Genomic DNA, 20,752 nt, shown 5'->3' with positions numbered 1-20,752 from the left:
TGATTAATCTGTAATAATGTAATACTTCATTATTTGCACATAGTTTTGTTAATAAAGTTTTAGCTCTTTCATTGCATGCCAAGAATTTTAGTAGTTCAAAATTTCCTTTCAGACTAGTGAAGCATCCGCCATAAAGTCTAATATTATATTGTCTGCGACCATAAAATTTATATTTTTCTGAGAATACAAAAACAGAACTTTCCAATTTCCGCTGTCCACATACAGTAGTGCTAATTTATTATATCGTGTTGAGAAGCCTTTCAGGCTATAACTATTACTTTTTCACTTCCTTGCATAGTTTGAAAATGTCGGCTCTGACACTGTTTGAACTATCCCATGTATTCACAATTGTTGAGTTCTTTGCCAGCACTTTTACCAATCTCATTCTAATATTTCTCACTGCTTTTTACGTGAAAAATTTGTTCGGAACCTACAAACGAATGGTCATTTATTTTTCAACGCTTGGAATTGTATTTTCAGCATTAGAAATTACCGCAAAACCGTTTTCTCACAACTATAACGGTTCTCTACTATATTTCAGTACAAGCGAGTTGCCTGAAACTTTTGTATCTTTATTAATGTCATCTTGGAGCGCGTTTTATATAATTGTAGTTGCATTTATAGCAGTACAATTTGTCTATAGATATCTTTGTTTGACTAACTACAATGCAACAAAAAAATTTGATGGCGTCAAAACTGTTTTTTGGATAATTTATCCCTTAGTGCCAGGGGCATTCTACACTATTTCCATGAATTTTCTGTGTGCAGCCGATGAATATTCCGATAGTTACGTACAGTGAGTGGCTTCTCTGAAAATAATCTTATACCATGTTATCTGCAAGTTCATCTTATTTTTCAGAGCTACAATAAGTAAAAATTACGGGCTCGAGGTGTCAAAGTTGCCAAGATACTCTATGATCGCATTTTCTGCCGATGGATCCTTACGGTGGAATACAGTTATATATTTGATCATAGGAATTTCTTCAATAAGTTTTCACTATTTTATCATTATAGTGTGCTGCTACAAAATGCACATCTCCATGAAAATAGAACTGGCAAAGTTTTCCGTCAAAAACCAGACGCTTCACCGTCAATTTTTCAAAGCGCTCATCGTACAAATAATCGGTCCAACTATTTTTCTGATCATTCCGACCATCCCAATTTTCTTCGCACCGTTGCTCTCGCCTATTCTCAAAATTGATGTCGACTGGCAGACGGGCAACTTATTTGCCCTTGTTGGCTTTAATGCTCCATTTGACAGTATTGCATTTATGTTAATTGTTTCAGAATATAAAACAATCGTTAAACGTTAGTTTCGGAAGTATAATGTATATCATGATATTCAAATGTTTCAGAGAAATTGTGCGGCGTTTCGGTGGTTTCGGTGGTTTCAACAGCAATAGTTACTCAGCCAGTGCTTTTTTGAGCTGAATTTGATGTTTCGAGAATAATAAATTGTATAACTAATTCAATTGAATAAATACACTTTTAGATAACTTTTTCTTGAAAGTTTAAATCTTAATCCACTATTACAAAAGTTTTAAAATCTATATTACGAGCTCTCACTGTGTAAGAGGCGTATAGCAGAGTCTATGACGTCATTCAAAAAATACACCCTATTTTTTGTGGGTCGTTCAGGAATTATATATAGTTACTGACAACCTAGAAAACATAAAACATGGTTAGTCGTATTAGTTTCAGACGCACGCGTTATAATTTCGGTTTGTCGACTATACCAAACAACACGGGTCTCGGTTCACCAATTGTTCTGATTTCCTTTCAATTTTTATACCGAAATCGCATTGGGCAAATATATCAAGTTGGTAGACATTTCTTTCCAATAGATTATGTTATGATAGTTTAGAAGTCTGTGCTCTAATTTCCCTATGTTGATTATGTTCAAATCCGCGTGACGTAAACATGCCTCTTCTGTAAGATACTCCCGCCTAATATCTTCTTTTGAACATCACAACTGCTCGTAATGTTCATGTTCAAGTTATTTGGCTTTTTCACAGCGTTTGGATTCTTTTCTGGATGCATCGCGAACTCCCTCTTCATCTTCATCACAATTAAATATATTAAAAACATATCAGTACCATATAAACGAATGATCGTTGTCTTCGCTGCCCTGGGACTCATGTTTTCGGGCTTTGAAGCTATTTCAAAACCATTCACCCACAACTACAATGGTACGCTATTGTACTTCAGCGCTACCAATTTTCAATTACCAATTAATATCAGCAATGCCTTCATAACGGTGTGGTCGTGCTTTTATCTAACAACTTTCTCATTTATATCCGTCCTGTTCATATACAGATATTTATGCTTATTTGACAGTTCAAAAACCAGGTTTTTTGAAGGATTCAAAGGCGGCTTATGGATGTTGTATCCTTTACTACCAGGAATTTGCTATGCTAGCACTATAAAGTATTTATGTGCACCTAATGATTATACAGATGAATATGTCAGGTAAATAGTACCATCTTGAACGTTCGGCAAATTTCAAGTAGTGCATTTTCCAGAGACTCTGTAGCAGAGAATTATGGATTAAATGTATCTGAACTCGCTAGGTTCTCATTAACACCTTATAATTCTGATGGCTCTGTTATACATACTAGTATAATATTCCTTTTGATCGCATCATCTCTCATCAATTTTCATTTCTCCATCATCATATTCTGCAGTCTAAAAATGCATTTCAACATGAAGAAGGAATTGGAAAAGTTCTCTGTCCAGAACCAAAATTTACAACGGCAATACTTCATTGCACTTGTCATACAGGCGTTAGTACCAACAATGTTTCTGATAACACCTGCCGTGCCAATCTTGATAGCTCCATTTTTGGCACCAATCGTTGGAATTGAAGTGGATTGGCAGTCTGGGAACCTGTATTCGCTTGTTGGATTTTATCCGCCGTGTGATTGTATTTCAGTCGCACTAGTTGTTTCCGAGTATAGAAATATTATTAAAAGTTAGTTTGAAACGTTTAGTAAATTTGGCGGTTTACTGGTAAATTAATTTTATTTCAGATAAAATATCAATGTGTTGTAAGAACAATGCACAAGTCTCCGTGATAAATTCACTTTGAGAAACTCCAGTTTGAGGAGAACACAAATTTATTGGTAGTGGAAGAATTCAAAATGCTTTAAATGTATTAAATTCACTTAACATTCGTGATATACATAAATAAAAACTGTAAAATAATGAATTAATTACATTTAGAGTAACATCGAATAAAGATTACTTAATCAAATGTGGAACATAATAAAAGGGAGTTTAGTTTAGGTACACTTACTATGATCTAATATACACCCCTCAAACGGGCATTTAACAACAAAAAAAAATAGTTAATGATGACTAATAGAACAGAAAACCCAATTTCAAGTACTTCTATTGAAGTTGGATTGTGGAGATGAAATTTTGACGGACTTTGATAGAAAATGGAACAACTACCGGAAGAACAATAATTCCACAAGCGGCATAACTAATTCTAATGAAAAAAGTGCTGGTGAAGAATAAATATTATATATTAAAGATTATTGCATCTTTTTTTAAATCAACTATTCTCTTCATAGTTGCCTGCATCACTATAGTTTGAGTAATAAATATTTGTCGTATTTTTCTGACAAAAATTCAATAACTATTACAGATAAACTCCATCGATTAATTTTCCGTAAACCATGATTTTTTGTGATCTTTTTCTAGTTTACAGCATTTGCAAACAAGTACATACGTAATTTTTTTCTCAACTCATATATTGCATAAACCTGTCTAACGAGAATTATATTTTTGTTTTGTATCTTCTTGAGACCATCTCAATCGCTTGAAGTTCATCTAAAAAACTTCACGTTTTTTGAAAAAAATTTACTGTGATATTTGATCATTTTGGCGTCATAGAAGTGGTTATTCCGACAACGGAAAAATGTGTGAAGTAACTATTTGGTCAGAAAGAACATAGGCAGATCACTCTCTTTTCGATGAAGTATGGATTAGTGTGGATCATTCAGATTAAACTACAGAGAGTATAATATATTTCCATGTAACAGTTTTGGTTCATTATTTAGACATGAGGTTGTCTATTTGCTGGGTGATTCCATTGTTCACATGTTTCAACTATATCGAATCCAAGTCCACAAAATTGAATTCGTCTTTAAACGTTTGCACACAAAGTGAGAAAGCTGAGATAAATGCGAAGTGCACCCCTTATGTGAACAATTTGATGAATTTAACGAATGAATATTCAAACATTCAAGTTACATCAGAGATCGCAAAAAATATCAATACAACTTGCAACAAGATACCGGTAGGTTCTTTGTATATTTGTATTCATTTATGTTTTATGTTACATTCCAGACATGTTTTGGTCAATTCAATTGCACGGAAGCTCAAAAAAACAAAGAAACTTACGAGAGAAAATGCGAAAAAATTGAATTCACATATTATGAAATGATGGATTGTGTTTCGAAAATATACGCATTGTATTACCGCGGAGACTACTTCTGTAGCTTTGGCATAAATTTTTTGACGGTAAGACAAGTAAAATTTAATTAACGGTACTTGTGTATTACATGCCCTCATCGAAAAATTACAAAAAAATCCACGAGAATCGATGATTAATGTGAAAAAACAAATTTAAAAAAAATGTTTTCCCGCCTTTTGTGTGCAGTAAAGCTATGGGCCAACCTGACACCACGTGATCAGTAGGTATTTTGTTTTGCATAATATAACATAGGTAACCAATTTTGAAAATAATATTATATTTTAAAAATAATTATTCCAACTTTAAAAAAACATTTTATAAGGCGGGATTACTTTTGAAATACCTTCCAACATCACTGTGCGGTCATTCCAAAAGGATTCAGTCTTTAATTTATTTTTATTTTAGCAAAATTTGAAAAAAAAAAGTCCGTAAAACTAAGAAACAAACATTTTCAGAAAGATCCGGACAGTCGTCGTAAATCATATGTCAGTGGAGAAGAATGTGTTAAAGGAATTGCTTTAAGAACAAAATGCGACAAAAAAGCATTGGAATATCTAGATTCATATTACGAAAGATTTGTGGATATTATGAGTACTAAACACCACGGCCATTCTTTGTTCCATGAGTTGGTATCAAAACGGTGTGATCCTGTGAAGGACAAAATGAATGAAGAAATAATTGTTTTGAAAAGCGAAATGAAGTCCTCAATAGAACTGACGACTCATGAAAAAACCACAGAAGCATGGCGAACCTTTGAGAAGAAACGCTGGTCCAAGCCGACGTCAGTCTGTGATGAGTTGAAGGTTAGATTTAATGTTAGAACAAAATAGTTGGGACAATAATGCCTTTAGAAATGTTGCTTTGATTGATAAAATATAGTTTAGCTTAGGGCTTCCCGCTGAGTGAAGTGCAAAATGCGAGCCACGAGCCGGCTTCACGCCTACGTCGCGCGCCGCTGTGTGTGTGCAGCGAAGTGCGAAAGGTGGTTATTTGGAAGCGGCCGACACGTTCGCGGTTCCTCGCCGCACTATACATGTGGCGTGGTAGATGCGGTGAAACCGGCGCGGCGACCGCTGAGGCAGGCGAAGGCGCCGACCTCATGGGAGCCCAGTTAAAGTTTGGCAACATGCATTTTCAATTTTTCGCTGATTTTTGCGTCAGTTTAAAATAAGTATAATTCAAAAATGGGAGTTTTAGAAATAAATTCATAAAACAACTTATCTGGCATACTATTGCTTGTAATGTTGTCGAAATTGTTTGAAAACTCCGAATTTCATAATGGAACCTTCTGAAAACTTTTTTTAAAAGATGGGGACTCAAAAAATGACCTAAAATTAAAATTTGAAATTTGCCCGACTTGTATGCGTAAAGATAAATCCATTTCTAAAATATTTCACATAAATACGTTTCAGACCTGCATGAAAAGCTCTTACTTTTCTGAAGACCGCACCAACGAAACCGTCGAACTTTGCAATGTGATGTATGAAGACGTATTCAATCTCTGCTTAAATGAAGTAAGAACCCGGGAAGACGCGAAAACTTTTCCGTGTTTCATTGATGAAAAATTTCATGATCCACAGAATAATACAGAACTCCTAAAAAACAAGGAATGCATACAATACGTCATGACTGGCATGTGTGGAGATGGAATTTTGACGAATTTCGATATCAATTGGGACAATTATCAAAAGAACACCAATTCAACGGAAGGCAATTTAATTTAAATAATTTTGCAAAATAAACATTCTACATTTTTGAATACCGTATCTTTGTATTTATTTATTTTTTGAAAGTCTAGTACACTGGTAGATTTAGACTGATTAAAAATGTGTCGTGTTTTCTAAAAAACTTGTTGTAGACTTGGACTGCATTTTCTAACGTTATTTCAAAAAAACCTATTTCGAGAATTAAGATTTCATATATAAATTTTATAGAACTTACTGTTTTCTTTAACTACTCAGGATATTTTGAAAAAAATGTTGCAACCCAAATATATAACCTTATTTTTTATTTTTATCCCAAATAAGTATGCTTCAAGGCAATTCAAATTCCGCATTACTCAAAATTTTAAATAAAACACTTGAATTTTTTGAAATTTAGGAAATTTACAAGAGACACGTGCTCGCCGGCTGTCCTTTTGCAATTAAACAAATAGATTAAAATAAAAACAAAAAAAAAAGACGAAAAAATAGATTGACAGACGAAAAATAGATTGACAGACGAAAAATAGATTGACAGACGAAAAATAGATTGGCAGACGAGAAATAGATTGGCAGACGAAAAAATAGATTGACAGACGAAAAAATAGATTAACAGACGAAAAAATAGATTCACAGACGAAAAATAGATTGGCAGACGAAAAAATAGATTGACAGACGAAAAATAGATTGGCAGACGAAAAAATAGATTGACAGACGAAAAAATAGATTGACAGACGAAAAATAGATTGGCAGACGAAAAATAGATTGACAGACGAAAAATAGATTGACCGACGAAAAATAGATTGGCAGACGAAGAAAATAGATTGGCAGACGAAAAATAGATTGACAGACGAAAAATAGATTGACAGACGAAAAATAGATTGACAGACGAAAAATAGATTGACAGAAGAAAAATAGATTGACAGACGAAAAAATAGATTGACAGACGAAAAATAGATTGGCAGACGAAAAATAGATTGACAGACGAAAAATAGATTGACAGACGAAAAATAGATTGACAGACGAAAAATAGATTGACAGACGAAAATAGATTGACAGACGAAAAATAGATTGACATACAAAAAAAAATAGAATGACAGACGAAAAATAGATTGACAGACGAAAAATAGATTGACTTACGAAAAATAGATTGACAGACGAAAAAATAGAAAAATAGATTCCCCCTTCCTACACGCTTTGCCCCGTTTGCCGTTTGACACCGGAAAAATGTGTTATGTATTGTTCAGAAAGAACTTCTATGAAATATGGATTAGTGTGGATCATTCAGATTAAACTACAGAGAGTATAATATATTTCCATGTAACAGTTTTGGTTCATTATTTAGACATGAGGTTGTCTATTTGCTGGGTGATTCCATTGTTCACATGTTTCAACTATATCGAATCCAAGTCCACAAAATTGAATTCGTCTTTAAACGTTTGCACACAAAGTGAGAAAGCTGAGATAAATGCGAAGTGCACCCCTTATGTGAACAATTTGATGAATTTAACGAATGAATATTCAAACATTCAAGTTACATCAGAGATCGCAAAAAATATCAATACAACTTGCAACAAGATACCGGTAGGTTCTTTGTATATTTGTATTCATTTATGTTTTATGTTACATTTCAGACATGTTTTGGTCAATTCAATTGCACCGAGGCTCAAAAAAACAAAGAAACTTACGAAAGGCAATGTGAGAGAATTGAATTCACGTACTATGAAATGATGGATTGTGTTTCGAAAATGTACAAAGTGTTTTACCGCAGAAGCAACTACTGTATCTATCACTTGGATTTTTTAAGGGTAAAACAGTCATTGTTTTTCATTCGTGATTTTTTTGTTTTGCATAATAGAAAATAGGCCGTAATGACTGAAAGTAACTATAAAAATATTTAAAAAGGTGGAATTATTTTTGAATTACCTCCCAAATTAATGATGTCATTTTCAAAATTTTTGTAATGCCGGAAAACGCAAAAATGACGTCACTCAATTTCGAGGTCAATCGAAAACAATTTTGACGTTTTATTTGCGTAGAATTGAAAAAAAAAATCAATAAAATTAAGAAACAAACATTTTCAGAGAGATCCGGAAGATCGCCGTAATGCATACGTCCGTGGAAAAGAATGTGTTAAAGAAATTGCTTTAGGAATAAAATGTGACGAGGAAGCATTGGAATATCTAGATTCACAATATGAAAGATTTGTGGATATTATGAGCACTAAACACCACGGCCATAAAAACGATTCTTTGTTCCATGAATTGGTATCAAAACGGTGTGATCCTGTGAAGGACAAAATGAATGAAGAAATAATTGTTTTGAAAAGCGAAATGAAGTCCTCAATAGAACTGACGACTCATGAAAAAACCACAGAAGCATGGCGAACCTTTGAGAAGAAACGCTGGTCCAAGCCGAAATGTTGTTTTGATTGATAAAATTTATTTCTTCGAAAACCTGTATTCAGTTCAAATTCAAACATAATATGTACAACTACAACACTATTTTTATCTCAGCTTATATTTTTGGAAATAAATTCATTTCTAAAATAACGTAACCGGATTTTGAAACCATTCGAGTTTCACAAAAAAACCTTTCAGACCTGCATGGAGACCTCTTACTTTTCTGAAGACCACACCAACAAAACCGTCGAACTTTGCAATGTGATGTATGAAGACGCTTTCAATCTCTGCTTAAATGAAGTAAAACCTCGGGAAGACGCGAATAGTTTTCCGTGTTTCATTGATGGTAGGTTTCATAATCCACAGCTAAATACAGAAGAATTAAAAAACAAGGAATGCATGCAATACGTCATGACTGGCATGTGTGGAGATGGAATTTTGACGAATTTCGATATCAATTGGGACAATTACCAAAAAAACACCAATTCAACAGAAGGCATTTGAATTTAAATAGTTTTGAAAAATAAGCATTCCGCATTTGTGATTACTGCTTTTTTATATTCATTTATTTTTCAAAAGTCTCGTACATTGTTCCTTTAACTACCATAGGAAAATTTATCGCAACACAAGCACGGCCAAGAACTTTCCTCGTCCGGGTTTTGGTTAGGCCATTTTTTGAATTGACAATTAGAGTTTTCTAGTCCCCGGGTTTAATTTAGGCCAGCCAGCAAGCACGTAAAATCAGATATTTGAAAAAAAACTGTTTATCTGCTAATGTGCAAATTTTAAAGGTGGAGTAGCGCCAGTGGGGATTTTGTCTAAATGCACTTATAATGATCCAAAGTAACCGAATATCATAATAAAACGCTCCAAAAGTGTTTAGATTTTTCATAATTTCCGGTCAACGTTTTGGTACATTGCTAAAATTTTGAAAAATACGAGCTTTTGAGGAAATTTAAAGAAATTTAGCTTGTCCGACCCCTACAATGTTTCAGTATGAATAACTTAAACAAAATTAAAACATAACAAAAATCGAAAAAAAAAATTTTTTTTGGCCGACTTCCAAAATTATGAGTGGCAAAAACTGAGTAAATGCCACTTTTTGACAGTAAATAAAATACTTTCAAAAATTTTTTGAAAAGTTTTATCATGATATTTGGTCACTTTGGGACCAAAGGAGTGGTTTTTAGAACTTTCCCCACTGGCGCTACTCCACCTTTAAGGTATTTTCAATATGTGGTGTACACATGAAAAATATCCCAATTTTATTGTACAATGAGTCACATACATATCTTGTTTTTTGAAAAATTTTTAAATTCGTAGACTTACGTAGAGTAGATTCTGGTATTTTTTTTGTAGTTTTGATTTTTTATACTTTTGGAAAACGAGGAAAAATCAAAATATTATATTTTTTACTCCAGTCACTTCAAAAATTCACTTCACAATTTTCGTCGAAATGAGTCTCTACCATTTATCGAGTATCTTTATTGTCATCGAATTCTTCACCAACTTTAACATCACCTCGTTTCTGATTTTTCTAACAGTTTTTCACATCAAAAACATCACCGGTGCTTACAAGCATATGGTAGTCTATTTTGCCATTTTGGGCATTGTATTCTCCGGATTACAAGTCTCCGCAAAACCGTATTCCCACAACTACAACGGATCTTTATTATACTTCAGTAGAAGCAACTTACCAGAAAACGTTGCTTCCTTGCTTTTAACGTTTTGGAGCGCATTTTACGTCGTCATAGTTGCATTCATTTCTGTGCAATTTGTCTATAGATATGTATGCTTATTTCATGCCGAAAAAACGAAAATCTTCGAAGGAGTTGGGACAATTATTTGGATATTGTACCCTTTAATTCCTGGATTTGTATATACAACTTCGATGAATCTGCTTTGCGCCACAGATGAATATTCGGATTTATATGTGAAGTGGGTTAATAGAAGTGGAAATTGAGTTTACTTAGATTTTCAGAAAAAGTATTGAACTTAATTTCAATTTCAAGTGTCTCAAAGCTGCCCAGGTTCACTATGACTCCTTACTCAGCCGATGCATCCATACGATGGAACGGTGTCATATTCCTTTTAATCGGGATTTCCGCAATATGTTTTCACTACATTGTCATTATATTTTGCTGTGCAAAAATGCATTATAACAGGAAAACTGAACTGGAAAACTTCTCAATTCAAAATCAAAAGCTACAAAAACAATTTTTCAAGGCGCTGGTTGTACAGCTTGTTGGTCCCACAATATTCCTGATTCTTCCAACAATTCCAATATTCTTCACACCGCTTCTAGCTCCAATATTTCAAGCTCAAGTTGACTGGCAAACTGGCAACTTGTTCGCTCTCGTTGGATTCTACGCACCATTCGATAGTATTGCATTTATGCTGATAGTTTCAGAGTACACAAAAATCATAAAAAGTAGGTGCTTGGTTAATATAAAAGTCAAATAAATAAATTGCAGAGAGATTGAGATTCAGTTTCAAGAATGGTGTCACAAGTGTTAGTGTAACTCGTTTTACACCAAATTGAAGAAGCGTCAGTGTTGGGCTACTACATGAACATACATCACGGTTTCTTGGTACCTACGTCCTACGCCTATTTGTACCTACGCTTATAATAAATAAAACACCAATAAACTTCCAAAATAATGATGATCTCACGAACTGATATTGCTTTCAAGCATTCTTATCAACTACAAAATTCATTTAAATGTTTGTTAGATAACCCATTAGTTTTTCTCGTTATTCATTTCATTAAAAAAAATTTTTTAAATAGCGGTTCAAATAAACGATGTTCTTTTTATTTTTCAAAAAATGTTTAGCTATGCTGTAATAGTATGTTATATCAAAATGTACCACGAAATTACCGCAATTTTCCAAATAAATTTTTTGGTATTTTTCGAATAACTTCGTGCAATTTAAATTTTCTAATATTAAACTCAAAACAAAACAAAACTTGAAACAAATTTCCTGTTACAAAATATGCGTCTGCCTTGGCAAATATCTAGTAACATATCTCTATGTCTGTGTCTCACCAAATGTTTACACTCTAATTTCCTCGTGCTATCTGCGTCATTAAAATTGACCATTTAAACTTTTGGTCTAATAGGTTTTTTTTTCAAACTAAATTCATATAGAATGGTTCTCAACATAATTTTGGTGGTGGTTGTTGCATTTTTGTTTCATCATTTGTACTGGAAGAGGCGAAATTGGCCAGCTGGTAAGCGATTTTTCATATGATGAAACGTTATCTTTGATACCTAATTATTACGAAAAATCATAGTTTGTGTGTGTGTAGAGTGTAGGAGAACTTGGAACTAGTACTGTTTTTTTGCTGAATTTTTCAAACAATTTTCAAATTAAAAAAGAGAAACAGCGGCCGACACCTTGCGGGTTCTTTTTTTTTTTCATTTTTTTAAAACGCATGTAACTCAAGAATAAGGGATTTTCAGGCAGCATATCATATAGCAAGATTGACAGTTTGAAATTGTTCCCTATGAATTTTTGCAAACTTGGCTTAAATTTTTTCCAGGCCCTACCCCACTTCCACTAATTGGCAACCTTCTTTCCCTTCGAAATCCGGCTCCTGGCTACAAAGCCTTCGCTCGATGGACTGCAAAATACGGCGATATCTACACATTTTGGCTCGGAACCCGGCCATACATCCTGGTATCCAGCTATGAAGCTCTCAAGGAAACATTCATAAAAGACGGGGAAACATACGCCGACAAAAAGCCAATGGCATTTCAAGAATCATTTCGCGGAGGGTCTTATGGAGTTGTTGAGACTAATGGGCCTTTTTGGAGGGAACATCGGCGATTCGCAATTCATCAATTTCGAGATTTTGGGCTTGGAAAGGATCGAATGGAGCAGAGGATAATGCTGGAAGTGGAGGATATTTTCAACAATTGTGATAAGACAATTGGAGAAGGCGTAGATTTGACAGACATTTTTGATAGAGCCGTGGGAAATGTGATAAATCAAATGCTTTTTGGATATCGATTTGACGAGGTAACCACTTTTTTTGGGACTGAAATCTGCCAGCCAAGAATTTTATTTTCAGACCCGTGCCGACGAGTTCCGCACAATTCGAGCATTCTTCAATTTCAATAGTGGAGAGTTCGCAAGTTTTTCAATGCGAGTCCAGTTTTTCCTTCCGTGGATGGGCTATATTATGCCAGGACCAACGATTTTGGATCGGTTCAAAAAGTATCAAAAGGGGTTCACTGAGTTTTTCGGGACTCAGATTGAGAATCATAAGAAGGAAATCGATTTCGAGTTGGAAGAAAATTCGGATTATGTGGAGGCGTTTTTGAAGGAGCAGAGGAAACGAGAAGCAAGCGGGGACTTTGAGTCGTTCAGGTGAGCACAAACAGGATGAGGCGGCAATTGTCGTTCGGCAAATTGGCGATTTGCCGAAAATTTTCATTTCCGACAATTTGCCGGTTTGCCGATTTGCCGGAAGTTGTCTTGAAATTTTTTCGGTTTTCTCTAGATATTTTCATAGAATTTGCTTACTTTTCAAAATGGATGCAGGAACATCCATAGGATGCGTACAATTTTGCCGATTAAAATTGAAATTCTGAAAATTCCAAAAAAAAGTGCAAAACCACAACTTGTCCGAAACTTTCTGCAATTGCCGTTTTTCCTACAATTTGCCGATTTGCCGATTTGTCGGAAATTCTAATTCCAGCAATTTGCCGATTTGCCGGAAATTTTCAATTCCGGCAATTTGCCGATTTGCCAATTTGCCGGAACAAATCTTTTGCCGCCCACGCCTGAGCAGATATATCTTCACTAACTTTTGAAACTGTGCAACACTTGGTTCAGGCTGCACCCAATTTGGTCCAAGTTTCCCAAGTTTGAGAAAAGTTTAAGAATTGGATCAAGCTTGGGTAAAACTTGGCCCAAGCTAAAACCAACTCTTGCCAAACTCTTGCCCAATTCTTGCCAAAGTCTTGCCCAATTCTTGCCAAAGTCTTGCTCAATTCTTGCCAAAGTCTTACCCAACACCATATCCATTTTTCCAGCACCAAACAGCTGTCCAACATGTGTCTCGATCTCTGGTTTGCTGCTCTGATGACCACCTCAAATACGATGACATGGTGCTTTGCCTACACCCTAAACTACCTGGATGCTCAACAAAAACTCCATGAAGAACTCGATCGAGTGATCGGAAGCGAGCGACACATCAACACTGCTGACAAGCCTAATCTACCGTACACCAACGCGTACATCAACGAGATCCAGCGAACCGCCAACTTGGTACCCTTGAATCTTCTTCACATGACGACCAGGGATACTGTACTGAAGGGGTACAATATTCCAAAGGGTACTGGAGTGGTGGCACAGATAAGTACAGTTATGTATGATGAGAATGTGAGTCAAGACCAAGGCTATCAGTAACTGTAGTTTATCAACTGTAGTTCGTTTCAGGTCTTCCCTGAGCCGTATATTTTCAAGCCGGAGAGATTCCTTGATGACGATGGAAAACTGAAAAAGGTCGAGCAACTGGTCCCATTTTCAGTTGGAAAACGGCAGTGCCTCGGAGAAGGGCTTGCTCGTATGGAGCTCTTCCTTTTTATTGCCAACTTTTTCAATAGATACAGGGTAAATTTTTGATTGTAATAACATTGAAGTTGATATTATTTGAAGGTTGTTCCGGATGCAAACGGGCCTCCAATTATTGATAAAGCTGTGCTAGGTGGCATGCACACGAAGGAGTTCAAGGCAATTTTGCAGAGACGACATGTGTCGGAATGATTTTGGAATTTTTTGGATTAATTAGATATAATAAAATTTTGATTATATGTACAAGAATTATACATTTTTTGAAGAAAAAAAAGTTATTGAAAATTGGGTTCGACACTTGCCATTTAGGAGAAAACATTAGAATCTCGCTTTAAGTATAGGTATACCTACTCCAAAAGTACAAAATTCACTCAATCGCAATGCAAGGACAAGTGGTGTCAGAGTACCCCATTTCGGTTTGATCTACGTAGATCTACAAAAAATGCGGGAGAAGAGACGCGGAGTTCTCAACCGATTTTGCATGGTTAAGAACGTGCTGACGGTACATTTTTCAGGAAAAAAATTCCCGCATTTTTTGTAGATCAAACCGTAATGGGACATCCTGACACAACGGGAAAGGGGCCAACCACAGTAATGGTTTCTCCCACTGGGCTTCAATTTACGCCACTTCTGAACCCTGGACTGTGGCCAAAAAAGGTTCGAGCGCGAATTTGAAATCTACCCAGTTGAGACTTTACACTCAGTTAACAGTTTTATTTACAAAAAATACATATGTACAAACCCTAATTTCCTGGGGCTAGAAAACTAACAAAATGTGAAAATACAGGCATTACGAAAAAAGTTTATTGTATGAGGCACGGAGAATGTCCTTTCGAACTTTTGTGATATGGTTTCGTGGCAGCTCTTCCAGTAGGATAACCTTCTTCGGGACCTGAATTTTTTTTTGTTTTTTAGCACACTTTTGGTGAAAATTCATGGCTCACCTTATACTTTGCAAGTTTTTTTCTTAGCATCTCAATTAAATCTTCTTCAAACTTCTGCTCATCTTCCACCATATTCTTCGGCACAACTACAGCTACCACAGCCTCTCCAAAGTCCGGATGAGGAGCTGCGATGACTGCGGACTCTTTCACAAACTCAATTGAATCAATGGCGTCTTCAATCTCCTTGGGATATATATTCTCCCCACCACTAATTATCATATCCTTGGATCTTCCTCCAATAGTAAGGTAGCCATCTTTGTCGAGACTACCAACATCTCCCGTTTTGAACCATCCATCTTCTGTGAATTCTTCCTTGGTCTTTTCTGGATTCTTCCAATATTCACTGAAGATTGAATCACTTTTAATTTCAATCTCTCCGTTTTCAGTTACACGACACTGAACTCCCTTGAGAGCTTGTCCAACCGTTCCAGCTTTTCGTTTTCCTTTCAAGGGGTTTGATGCAATAACTCCGGCTTCTGTCATTCCATATCTTTCCAGAATAACTTGACCGGTTCGTTTTTCGAATTCTTCAAGAGTTGGCACAGATAATGGAGCTGAGCCCGAAATGAATAGCCTTATTTTTTCAAATGATTCTTTGTTAAAGTTATTTGTTGCCAAAAGTCTCGAGTAAAAAGTTGGAACTCCCATGAAAACCGTTGCGTTCTTCAAATGCTTACTGCAATCCTCAGCGTCAAAGTTCGGCCGCCAAATAACACTTGAATGGGAGAACAGTGAGCAGTGAAGGGAAAAGTAAAGTCCGTGAGCATGGAAGATTGGGAGGCAGTGAAGATTCACATCATTTTCGGTGAATCCCCATTCTTGAACCAATGCATTCGTATTGTTGGTCAGTGCTCCGTGGGAAAGAACAGCTCCTTTGGGAGCACCAGTGGTACCAGAAGTGAAACAGATTGTCGCAGCGTTCGATTTTTCGACATGCTCGATCATTGTGCAGGCCTGAATTTTCAAATGTTTGAATTTGAATAGCAAATAGCGGAATAGCGAAATTTGAGATTTTTCTTTTTAAACCCAAAATGGCCCAAAACTACCAAATTTCATAACTTATGGCGGTTCAAAAATTTGGAAAAACATAGCTATATTTGACTATAATCTCAAATTTTTCCAACTTGTCAGTTGCAAAGCAATAGTTCTTTCAACTGCGACACTGACAAGTTGACAAAATTTGAGATTTTTGCTGAGAACGGATCTTTTTTCTAAAACTTTGAACCACCATAACTGTATTTATTTTTTGAAAAATTTTCTGAAATTCTCATTTTGAAATTTGGTAGTTCTGAACCATTTTGGGTCTAAAAATGGTAAAATCTCAAATTTCGGAACTCTAACTTCAATTGAGACTTAATTAAAACCTACCTTTCTTTTTCCTGCTTCATCTGCAAGTACTTTTTCATTAATTACTTCAACTGGGTTATCAATGCAGACTGTCTTCAAAACTCTTTGAAACATGGCAATTTGATCCGCATCATCTTTGCAAGTTATCCAAAGCGAAGGTTTCGCGTCCTACAAACTTTTTTTTTTTTTTTAATTTTTGATGAACAAATTGCCAAAAATACCTTAACATAATGTGCTGCTTCCGATTGAGTTAGTGCAGGGTTAACTGGTACGTAAAGTGCTCCAATTTGAAGACAAGCAGCGTACAGAGCAGCTGTGTCAGTGGTTTTTGAAACTCGAGCCATTACTCGGTCGCCTTTCTGTAAAATTTTATGTGCCACTTGAAAAATATATTTTTGGCGATTTTTAAAGAGCTAGTACCTTAATTTTGTATTTCTCAGTAAGGGCAGTAGCATACTGTCCTGCACGTTGCACAAAATCACCATAAGTTATCTTCCGGCCATCATCGATGAACAATACCTAAAACTAGAATATTTCTAATTTACAAATAATCATAAATCTAGAAAAATTACCTTAGAAATGTCTGACTGAAGATTTGCCTGACTTATTATATTATTTGCTGCTGACGTAGCAGCTCGAAGACCAGCGGTTGTGTGAATTGAAGATTTGAGGTGGTGGGTAAGCATTTTCTATAAAGCTGAATATGTTGCGTGCCACTTTGACAGCTTTTACCTCAGTTGGTTTGAGTGTTATCAAAAAATTTCAACTGTGAAAATTCATTTGTGATATTTATCTGCATTTTCATAGTTGAAACATTTTAGATGAAGCCAGAGGCAACTGAGATATGAGCGGTCAAAGTAGTACAGTAATAATTAACACTCAAAAAATTCCGACAATTTTTTAGCAGCCGACAGTTTAGAGCACCTTGTTCGAGTGTCTTATGTGGCATATATTTTGGGTTTATAGTAAATTAAAAATTCAAGTTTTCTAAAGACAAACGAAAATTCAAATTGTTAAAGGAATTTTAATATTTTAAAATAATGAGTTATGTAGCTCTCAGAATCACATAAAAAAACAAAAATATGTTTTCATTAAAAAATATAAATATCAGAATAAACATGTATTCCCTAATGCCTAATCGAATGGCCGTGGCCTCCCCGAAAAATGCGGCCACAAACAATTCCCTTTGCTGTCTAATTCTCTTACTCATGCTATATATTTTGCAATGGCCTCTCAATTATTTTGCGTTTTTCTCCAACTATAAGTATTTTTTAATTCTGAAAAATTCAAGCAAAAAAATTATAACAAGGTTAGAAGCTGCATACGAACAACTGAATGGAAAAACCTCTGGTGTTTGGTAAACAAAAAATTGCTGACCAAAAATTGTTTTCGAGTTTTGTTGTTTTTCTTCTTCAACGATAAGAGACCAAAAATCGCAGAGGATTTTTTCTGGAATATTTTTGTTTTCTAAAAGTATTTCGGTCTGTGATGCAACTATTTATACTTTGAGCCGTGGATAGTTTGAGCTTCTGCAGAGTTTTTAAATTTTTTTTTTTTGGGTGGGGGGGGGGGGGGGGGGGGGAGGCTTTATTGTTAGCTTTAGGTTCACGCTGTAGATTTCTCATGTACAATAAATATGTAAGAATGATTTTTTTGGCAATTTCTTGACATTTATATAATTTTTTAATGTTTGAAAAAACGCCGTACTCTTTTTTTAATCAATACCAAAAAATATTTGTTTAAAAAAAACACATAATCTAATTGATTTCAAATTTAAAAATGAATAAAATTATTCATCTTAACAGTTGATCCAGCCGCATTCATAACCGCGGGATTATGAGCTGCTTCAGTTTGTGCCAAGTGCTCTTCAAAACCAACGTGCAATCCATAACGTTCTCGGATACTTTTCGGTATTGATATTTTCAAGACAGAGTTCCGAATTGTTCTATTAAATGCCAGATATGCTATGCACATGCAGCCACTGCTCCATCCCCACAAAAGTTGGCTCAAAATAACCAGCGTATGTGAGAAATATACATACTTCATGAATTCATAAATGCCACAGACGATTCCATGGAAAACGCAAAGCATCAATGCTTGGAATATTATCTGAAATTTAAAAAATTTGAAAAAAAAATCAATTTTATAATGAAATACCTGACGTCTAGTTTTGTATAGCCATATTGACGTAGAATATCCAAATTTGAAAAGTAAGTGGTATGAGAGATAAAAATAAAGGGCGGTAATGGTAGTGAGAAGAACCCAGTTGTTCACTGTATCTGGGTTACATAGGTAAATGTCTGGCTGTAAAGTTGACATTTTTAATTTTATAAATACATTTCAACACAACTAAATAGTAAAAAAAACAACCCAAATTTTTAGATCATTGTAAATTTTATGTCAAAGCTTCAGCCGTTAAATTTGGCAAAATAACAATTTTTCGAATTGCTGATTTGCAGGAAATGTTTAATTCTGGCAATTTGCCGATTTGCCGGAAATTTTCAATTCCGGCAATTTGCCGATTTGCCGGAAATTTTCAATTCCGGCAATTTGCCGAGCCAAGTTTTATTATGTACTTACATCATTTCCAATCAATGGATCAAAAAACCATGAGCTATATTCAATCGAAAATAGCACAGGCTGAACGCATATTACAGACCAAATACTGTATATTATAATAGTTGCAAGTACACAACAAAACACCCTTTTGCGGAATAACCGTTCCAATATAAACTTTGGATTGATTTCCACACATCTTTCAACGGCGAGAAGTATTGAGCAAGCGCTTCCACTCATCCAGCTTGCTTGTCCAATAGCTCCCAAAAAGAATATTGCATGGGGACACTGGCAAAACGAGATCCCAATTATGTCGAATATTCCTGTGGCCACCGAGTTTACGCTAAGCGATAATATATCAAAAATTGAAAGGACCAGCATAAGTTGGTAGACAGGAATTTTCAGATTCAATTTTAGAACAGCAAGGAAGCACAGGAAGTATAAGACCTGGAATTTTTATAAAATTCACTGTTTTAATTTTTTTCAATTTTTTTTACCAAAAAGACGATTCCACTAATAAGAAAGTATGCGCCCAACAATGGCTGTTTCCTCGAAGATTTAGTCATAAAGTCCGGGCATGCGTACTCTTCAGGTAGGTTGAATGAGTGTGTGAAAACGTAATAAAGCGACATATTTAGGGACATTTTAAATTGTTAATTTCAAAATTACTTGCGGATTTTAGACTGATACAACTAACAGGAAAACAGAAAAAATATAGTTATGTTTCTGTAATTTCTGAGATCGAACGAAAACGTGTTCTCAACCATTGTTGTTTTGAAATCCGCTAGTTTTAGCTAGAATTTTTAATCAAGGAATTCTATTCTTCCAGTGAGTTACGTTTCTCACTACTGTCCTGTTGTTCGAATTTGTAAAACTGATTACATGTCTAGGCTGTTTTCAAACAGAAACCTAACAAGTTTGTAGTCAATTATGTTTTCTCCGAATTTCAAATGAGCAATTCTTTACTTATGCGTCATAAGCCAGACACGGAGATTGGAATACCGTATTTCCTCTATTAGTAAGGCATGCAAAACTAATTTTCGGACACCTAATTTGATGCAAAACTAATGGAGGTGCAAAACTAATAGAGGGTGCAAAACTAATTTTCGAACAGGTTTTTTCTCACGTTTTCCATTAAGTTATGGCATAATATCATCAATTTCAATAACAACTTATGAACAAAAATGAGCGAATTTTACGACTGATACGCAAAAATTAAATTGTCCGAGTTGTACTCATATTTTGCCAGTTTTGACTTCTTATACCAAGTATGTAAGAGTTTTCCTAATTTTTAGAACGATTTTATTATTCAAATTTTGAATTCCTAAAAATAGGGAGCAAATGAAGGGGTGCAAAACTAATAGAGGGTGCAAAACTAATTTTCGATTAGTGATTTTAGATGCAAAACTAATGGAGGTGCAAAACTAATAGAGGTGCCTAACTAATAGAGGAAATACGGTAGTTTTAAATTGAATTTTTCTCCATGCCTACATGCCTACAAGCCTACATGCCTACAAGCCTACATGCCTACATGCCTACATGCTTACCAGGGCTGGGAATTTTTTGGTTTTTTTGTTTTTTTTTTTTTTTGGTTTTTTTTGGTATTTTGACGAAAAATCGATTTTTTTCGTTTTTTTTGGTTCTTTGGGACCAAAAAAACCAAAAAATTCAAAAAAAAAAATTTTTGCCATTAATAGTTTCGACTCGAGACTATTCTTTATTAAAATACATTAAAACATG

At 35.0% G+C, this 20,752-nt stretch overlaps 6 protein-coding genes and 2 pseudogenes across 8 annotated transcripts; 6 read left to right on the top strand and 2 right to left on the bottom strand.

Moving 5' to 3' along the window:
* Positions 1-305: 305 nt before the first annotated feature.
* Positions 306-1,426, top strand: str-69 (Seven TM Receptor; the record flags this gene model as incomplete). The annotated part of the gene is made up of 3 exons (NM_071449.1): positions 306-796; positions 860-1,308; positions 1,356-1,426. The coding sequence occupies 3 exons, from the start codon at positions 306-308 to the stop codon at positions 1,424-1,426; spliced, it is 1,011 nt and encodes a 336-aa protein (NP_503850.1).
* Positions 1,427-1,981: 555 nt separating this feature from the next.
* On the top strand, positions 1,982-3,088 carry str-66 (Seven TM Receptor; the record flags this gene model as incomplete). Its single annotated transcript, NM_071448.1, has 3 exons — positions 1,982-2,469; positions 2,523-2,971; positions 3,030-3,088. The coding sequence occupies 3 exons, from the start codon at positions 1,982-1,984 to the stop codon at positions 3,086-3,088; spliced, it is 996 nt and encodes a 331-aa protein (NP_503849.1).
* A 978-nt stretch (positions 3,089-4,066) lies between these two features.
* Positions 4,067-6,298, top strand: Y73C8C.4 (T20D4.11-like domain-containing protein; the record flags this gene model as incomplete). Its single annotated transcript, NM_071447.3, has 4 exons — positions 4,067-4,303; positions 4,354-4,527; positions 4,936-5,283; positions 5,893-6,298. The coding sequence occupies 4 exons, from the start codon at positions 4,067-4,069 to the stop codon at positions 6,202-6,204; spliced, it is 1,071 nt and encodes a 356-aa protein (NP_503848.2). The 3' UTR covers positions 6,205-6,298.
* Positions 6,299-7,527: 1,229 nt separating this feature from the next.
* Positions 7,528-9,086, top strand: C50H11.17 (annotated as a pseudogene). The gene is made up of 3 exons: positions 7,528-7,764; positions 7,815-7,988; positions 8,265-9,086. Coding segments are annotated over exons 1-3 (1,233 nt in total).
* A 952-nt stretch (positions 9,087-10,038) lies between these two features.
* On the top strand, positions 10,039-11,126 carry str-70 (annotated as a pseudogene). The gene is made up of 3 exons: positions 10,039-10,520; positions 10,564-11,013; positions 11,057-11,126. Coding segments are annotated over exons 1-3 (1,002 nt in total).
* Positions 11,127-11,654: 528 nt separating this feature from the next.
* cyp-33C9 (CYtochrome P450 family) lies at positions 11,655-14,404 on the top strand. Its single transcript, NM_071445.5, has 6 exons — positions 11,655-11,814; positions 12,127-12,605; positions 12,658-12,956; positions 13,625-13,973; positions 14,031-14,204; positions 14,250-14,404. Exons 1-6 carry the CDS (start codon positions 11,733-11,735, stop codon positions 14,355-14,357), a joined length of 1,491 nt encoding a protein of 496 aa, NP_503846.1. The 5' UTR covers positions 11,655-11,732; the 3' UTR covers positions 14,358-14,404.
* Positions 14,405-14,863: 459 nt separating this feature from the next.
* Positions 14,864-17,148, bottom strand: acs-21 (fatty Acid CoA Synthetase family). The gene is made up of 6 exons (NM_071444.4): positions 17,029-17,148; positions 16,877-16,975; positions 16,678-16,815; positions 16,478-16,624; positions 15,110-16,063; positions 14,864-15,057 (listed from the first exon to the last, which is right to left on the bottom strand). Exons 1-6 carry the CDS (start codon positions 17,140-17,142, stop codon positions 14,956-14,958), a joined length of 1,554 nt encoding a protein of 517 aa, NP_503845.1. The 5' UTR covers positions 17,143-17,148; the 3' UTR covers positions 14,864-14,955.
* Positions 17,149-18,229: 1,081 nt separating this feature from the next.
* Positions 18,230-19,656, bottom strand: srt-8 (Serpentine Receptor, class T; the record flags this gene model as incomplete). Its single annotated transcript, NM_071443.1, has 4 exons — positions 18,230-18,565; positions 18,614-18,760; positions 19,037-19,459; positions 19,510-19,656. The coding sequence occupies 4 exons, from the start codon at positions 19,654-19,656 to the stop codon at positions 18,230-18,232; spliced, it is 1,053 nt and encodes a 350-aa protein (NP_503844.1).
* Between the last annotated feature and the right edge of the window lie 1,096 nt (positions 19,657-20,752).

The sequence above is a fragment of the Caenorhabditis elegans genome, chromosome V, assembly GCF_000002985.6.
Source record: "Caenorhabditis elegans chromosome V".
NCBI classification, from domain to species: domain Eukaryota; kingdom Metazoa; phylum Nematoda; class Chromadorea; order Rhabditida; family Rhabditidae; genus Caenorhabditis; species Caenorhabditis elegans.
This window is presented reverse-complemented; position numbering and strand designations above follow the sequence as displayed.

Excerpts from the sequence above, each read along its gene's own strand:
- cyp-33C9 (NM_071445.5), top strand. The coding sequence starts at position 11,733 with ATGGTTCTCAACATAATTTTGGTGGTGGTTGTTGCATTTTTGTTTCAT. Across the intron at positions 12,606-12,657 it reads TTGGATATCGATTTGACGAG|ACCCGTGCCGACGAGTTCCG; the intron begins GTAACCACTTTT and ends TTTTATTTTCAG. Across the intron at positions 14,205-14,249 it reads ACTTTTTCAATAGATACAGG|GTTGTTCCGGATGCAAACGG; the intron begins GTAAATTTTTGA and ends TATTATTTGAAG.
- acs-21 (NM_071444.4), bottom strand. The coding sequence starts at position 17,142 with ATGCTTACCCACCACCTCAAATCTTCAATTCACACAACCGCTGGTCTT. Across the intron at positions 16,976-17,028 it reads TTCAGTCAGACATTTCTAAG|GTATTGTTCATCGATGATGG; the intron begins GTAATTTTTCTA and ends TTCTAGTTTTAG. Across the intron at positions 16,064-16,477 it reads ATGAAGCAGGAAAAAGAAAG|GCCTGCACAATGATCGAGCA; the intron begins GTAGGTTTTAAT and ends TTGAAAATTCAG.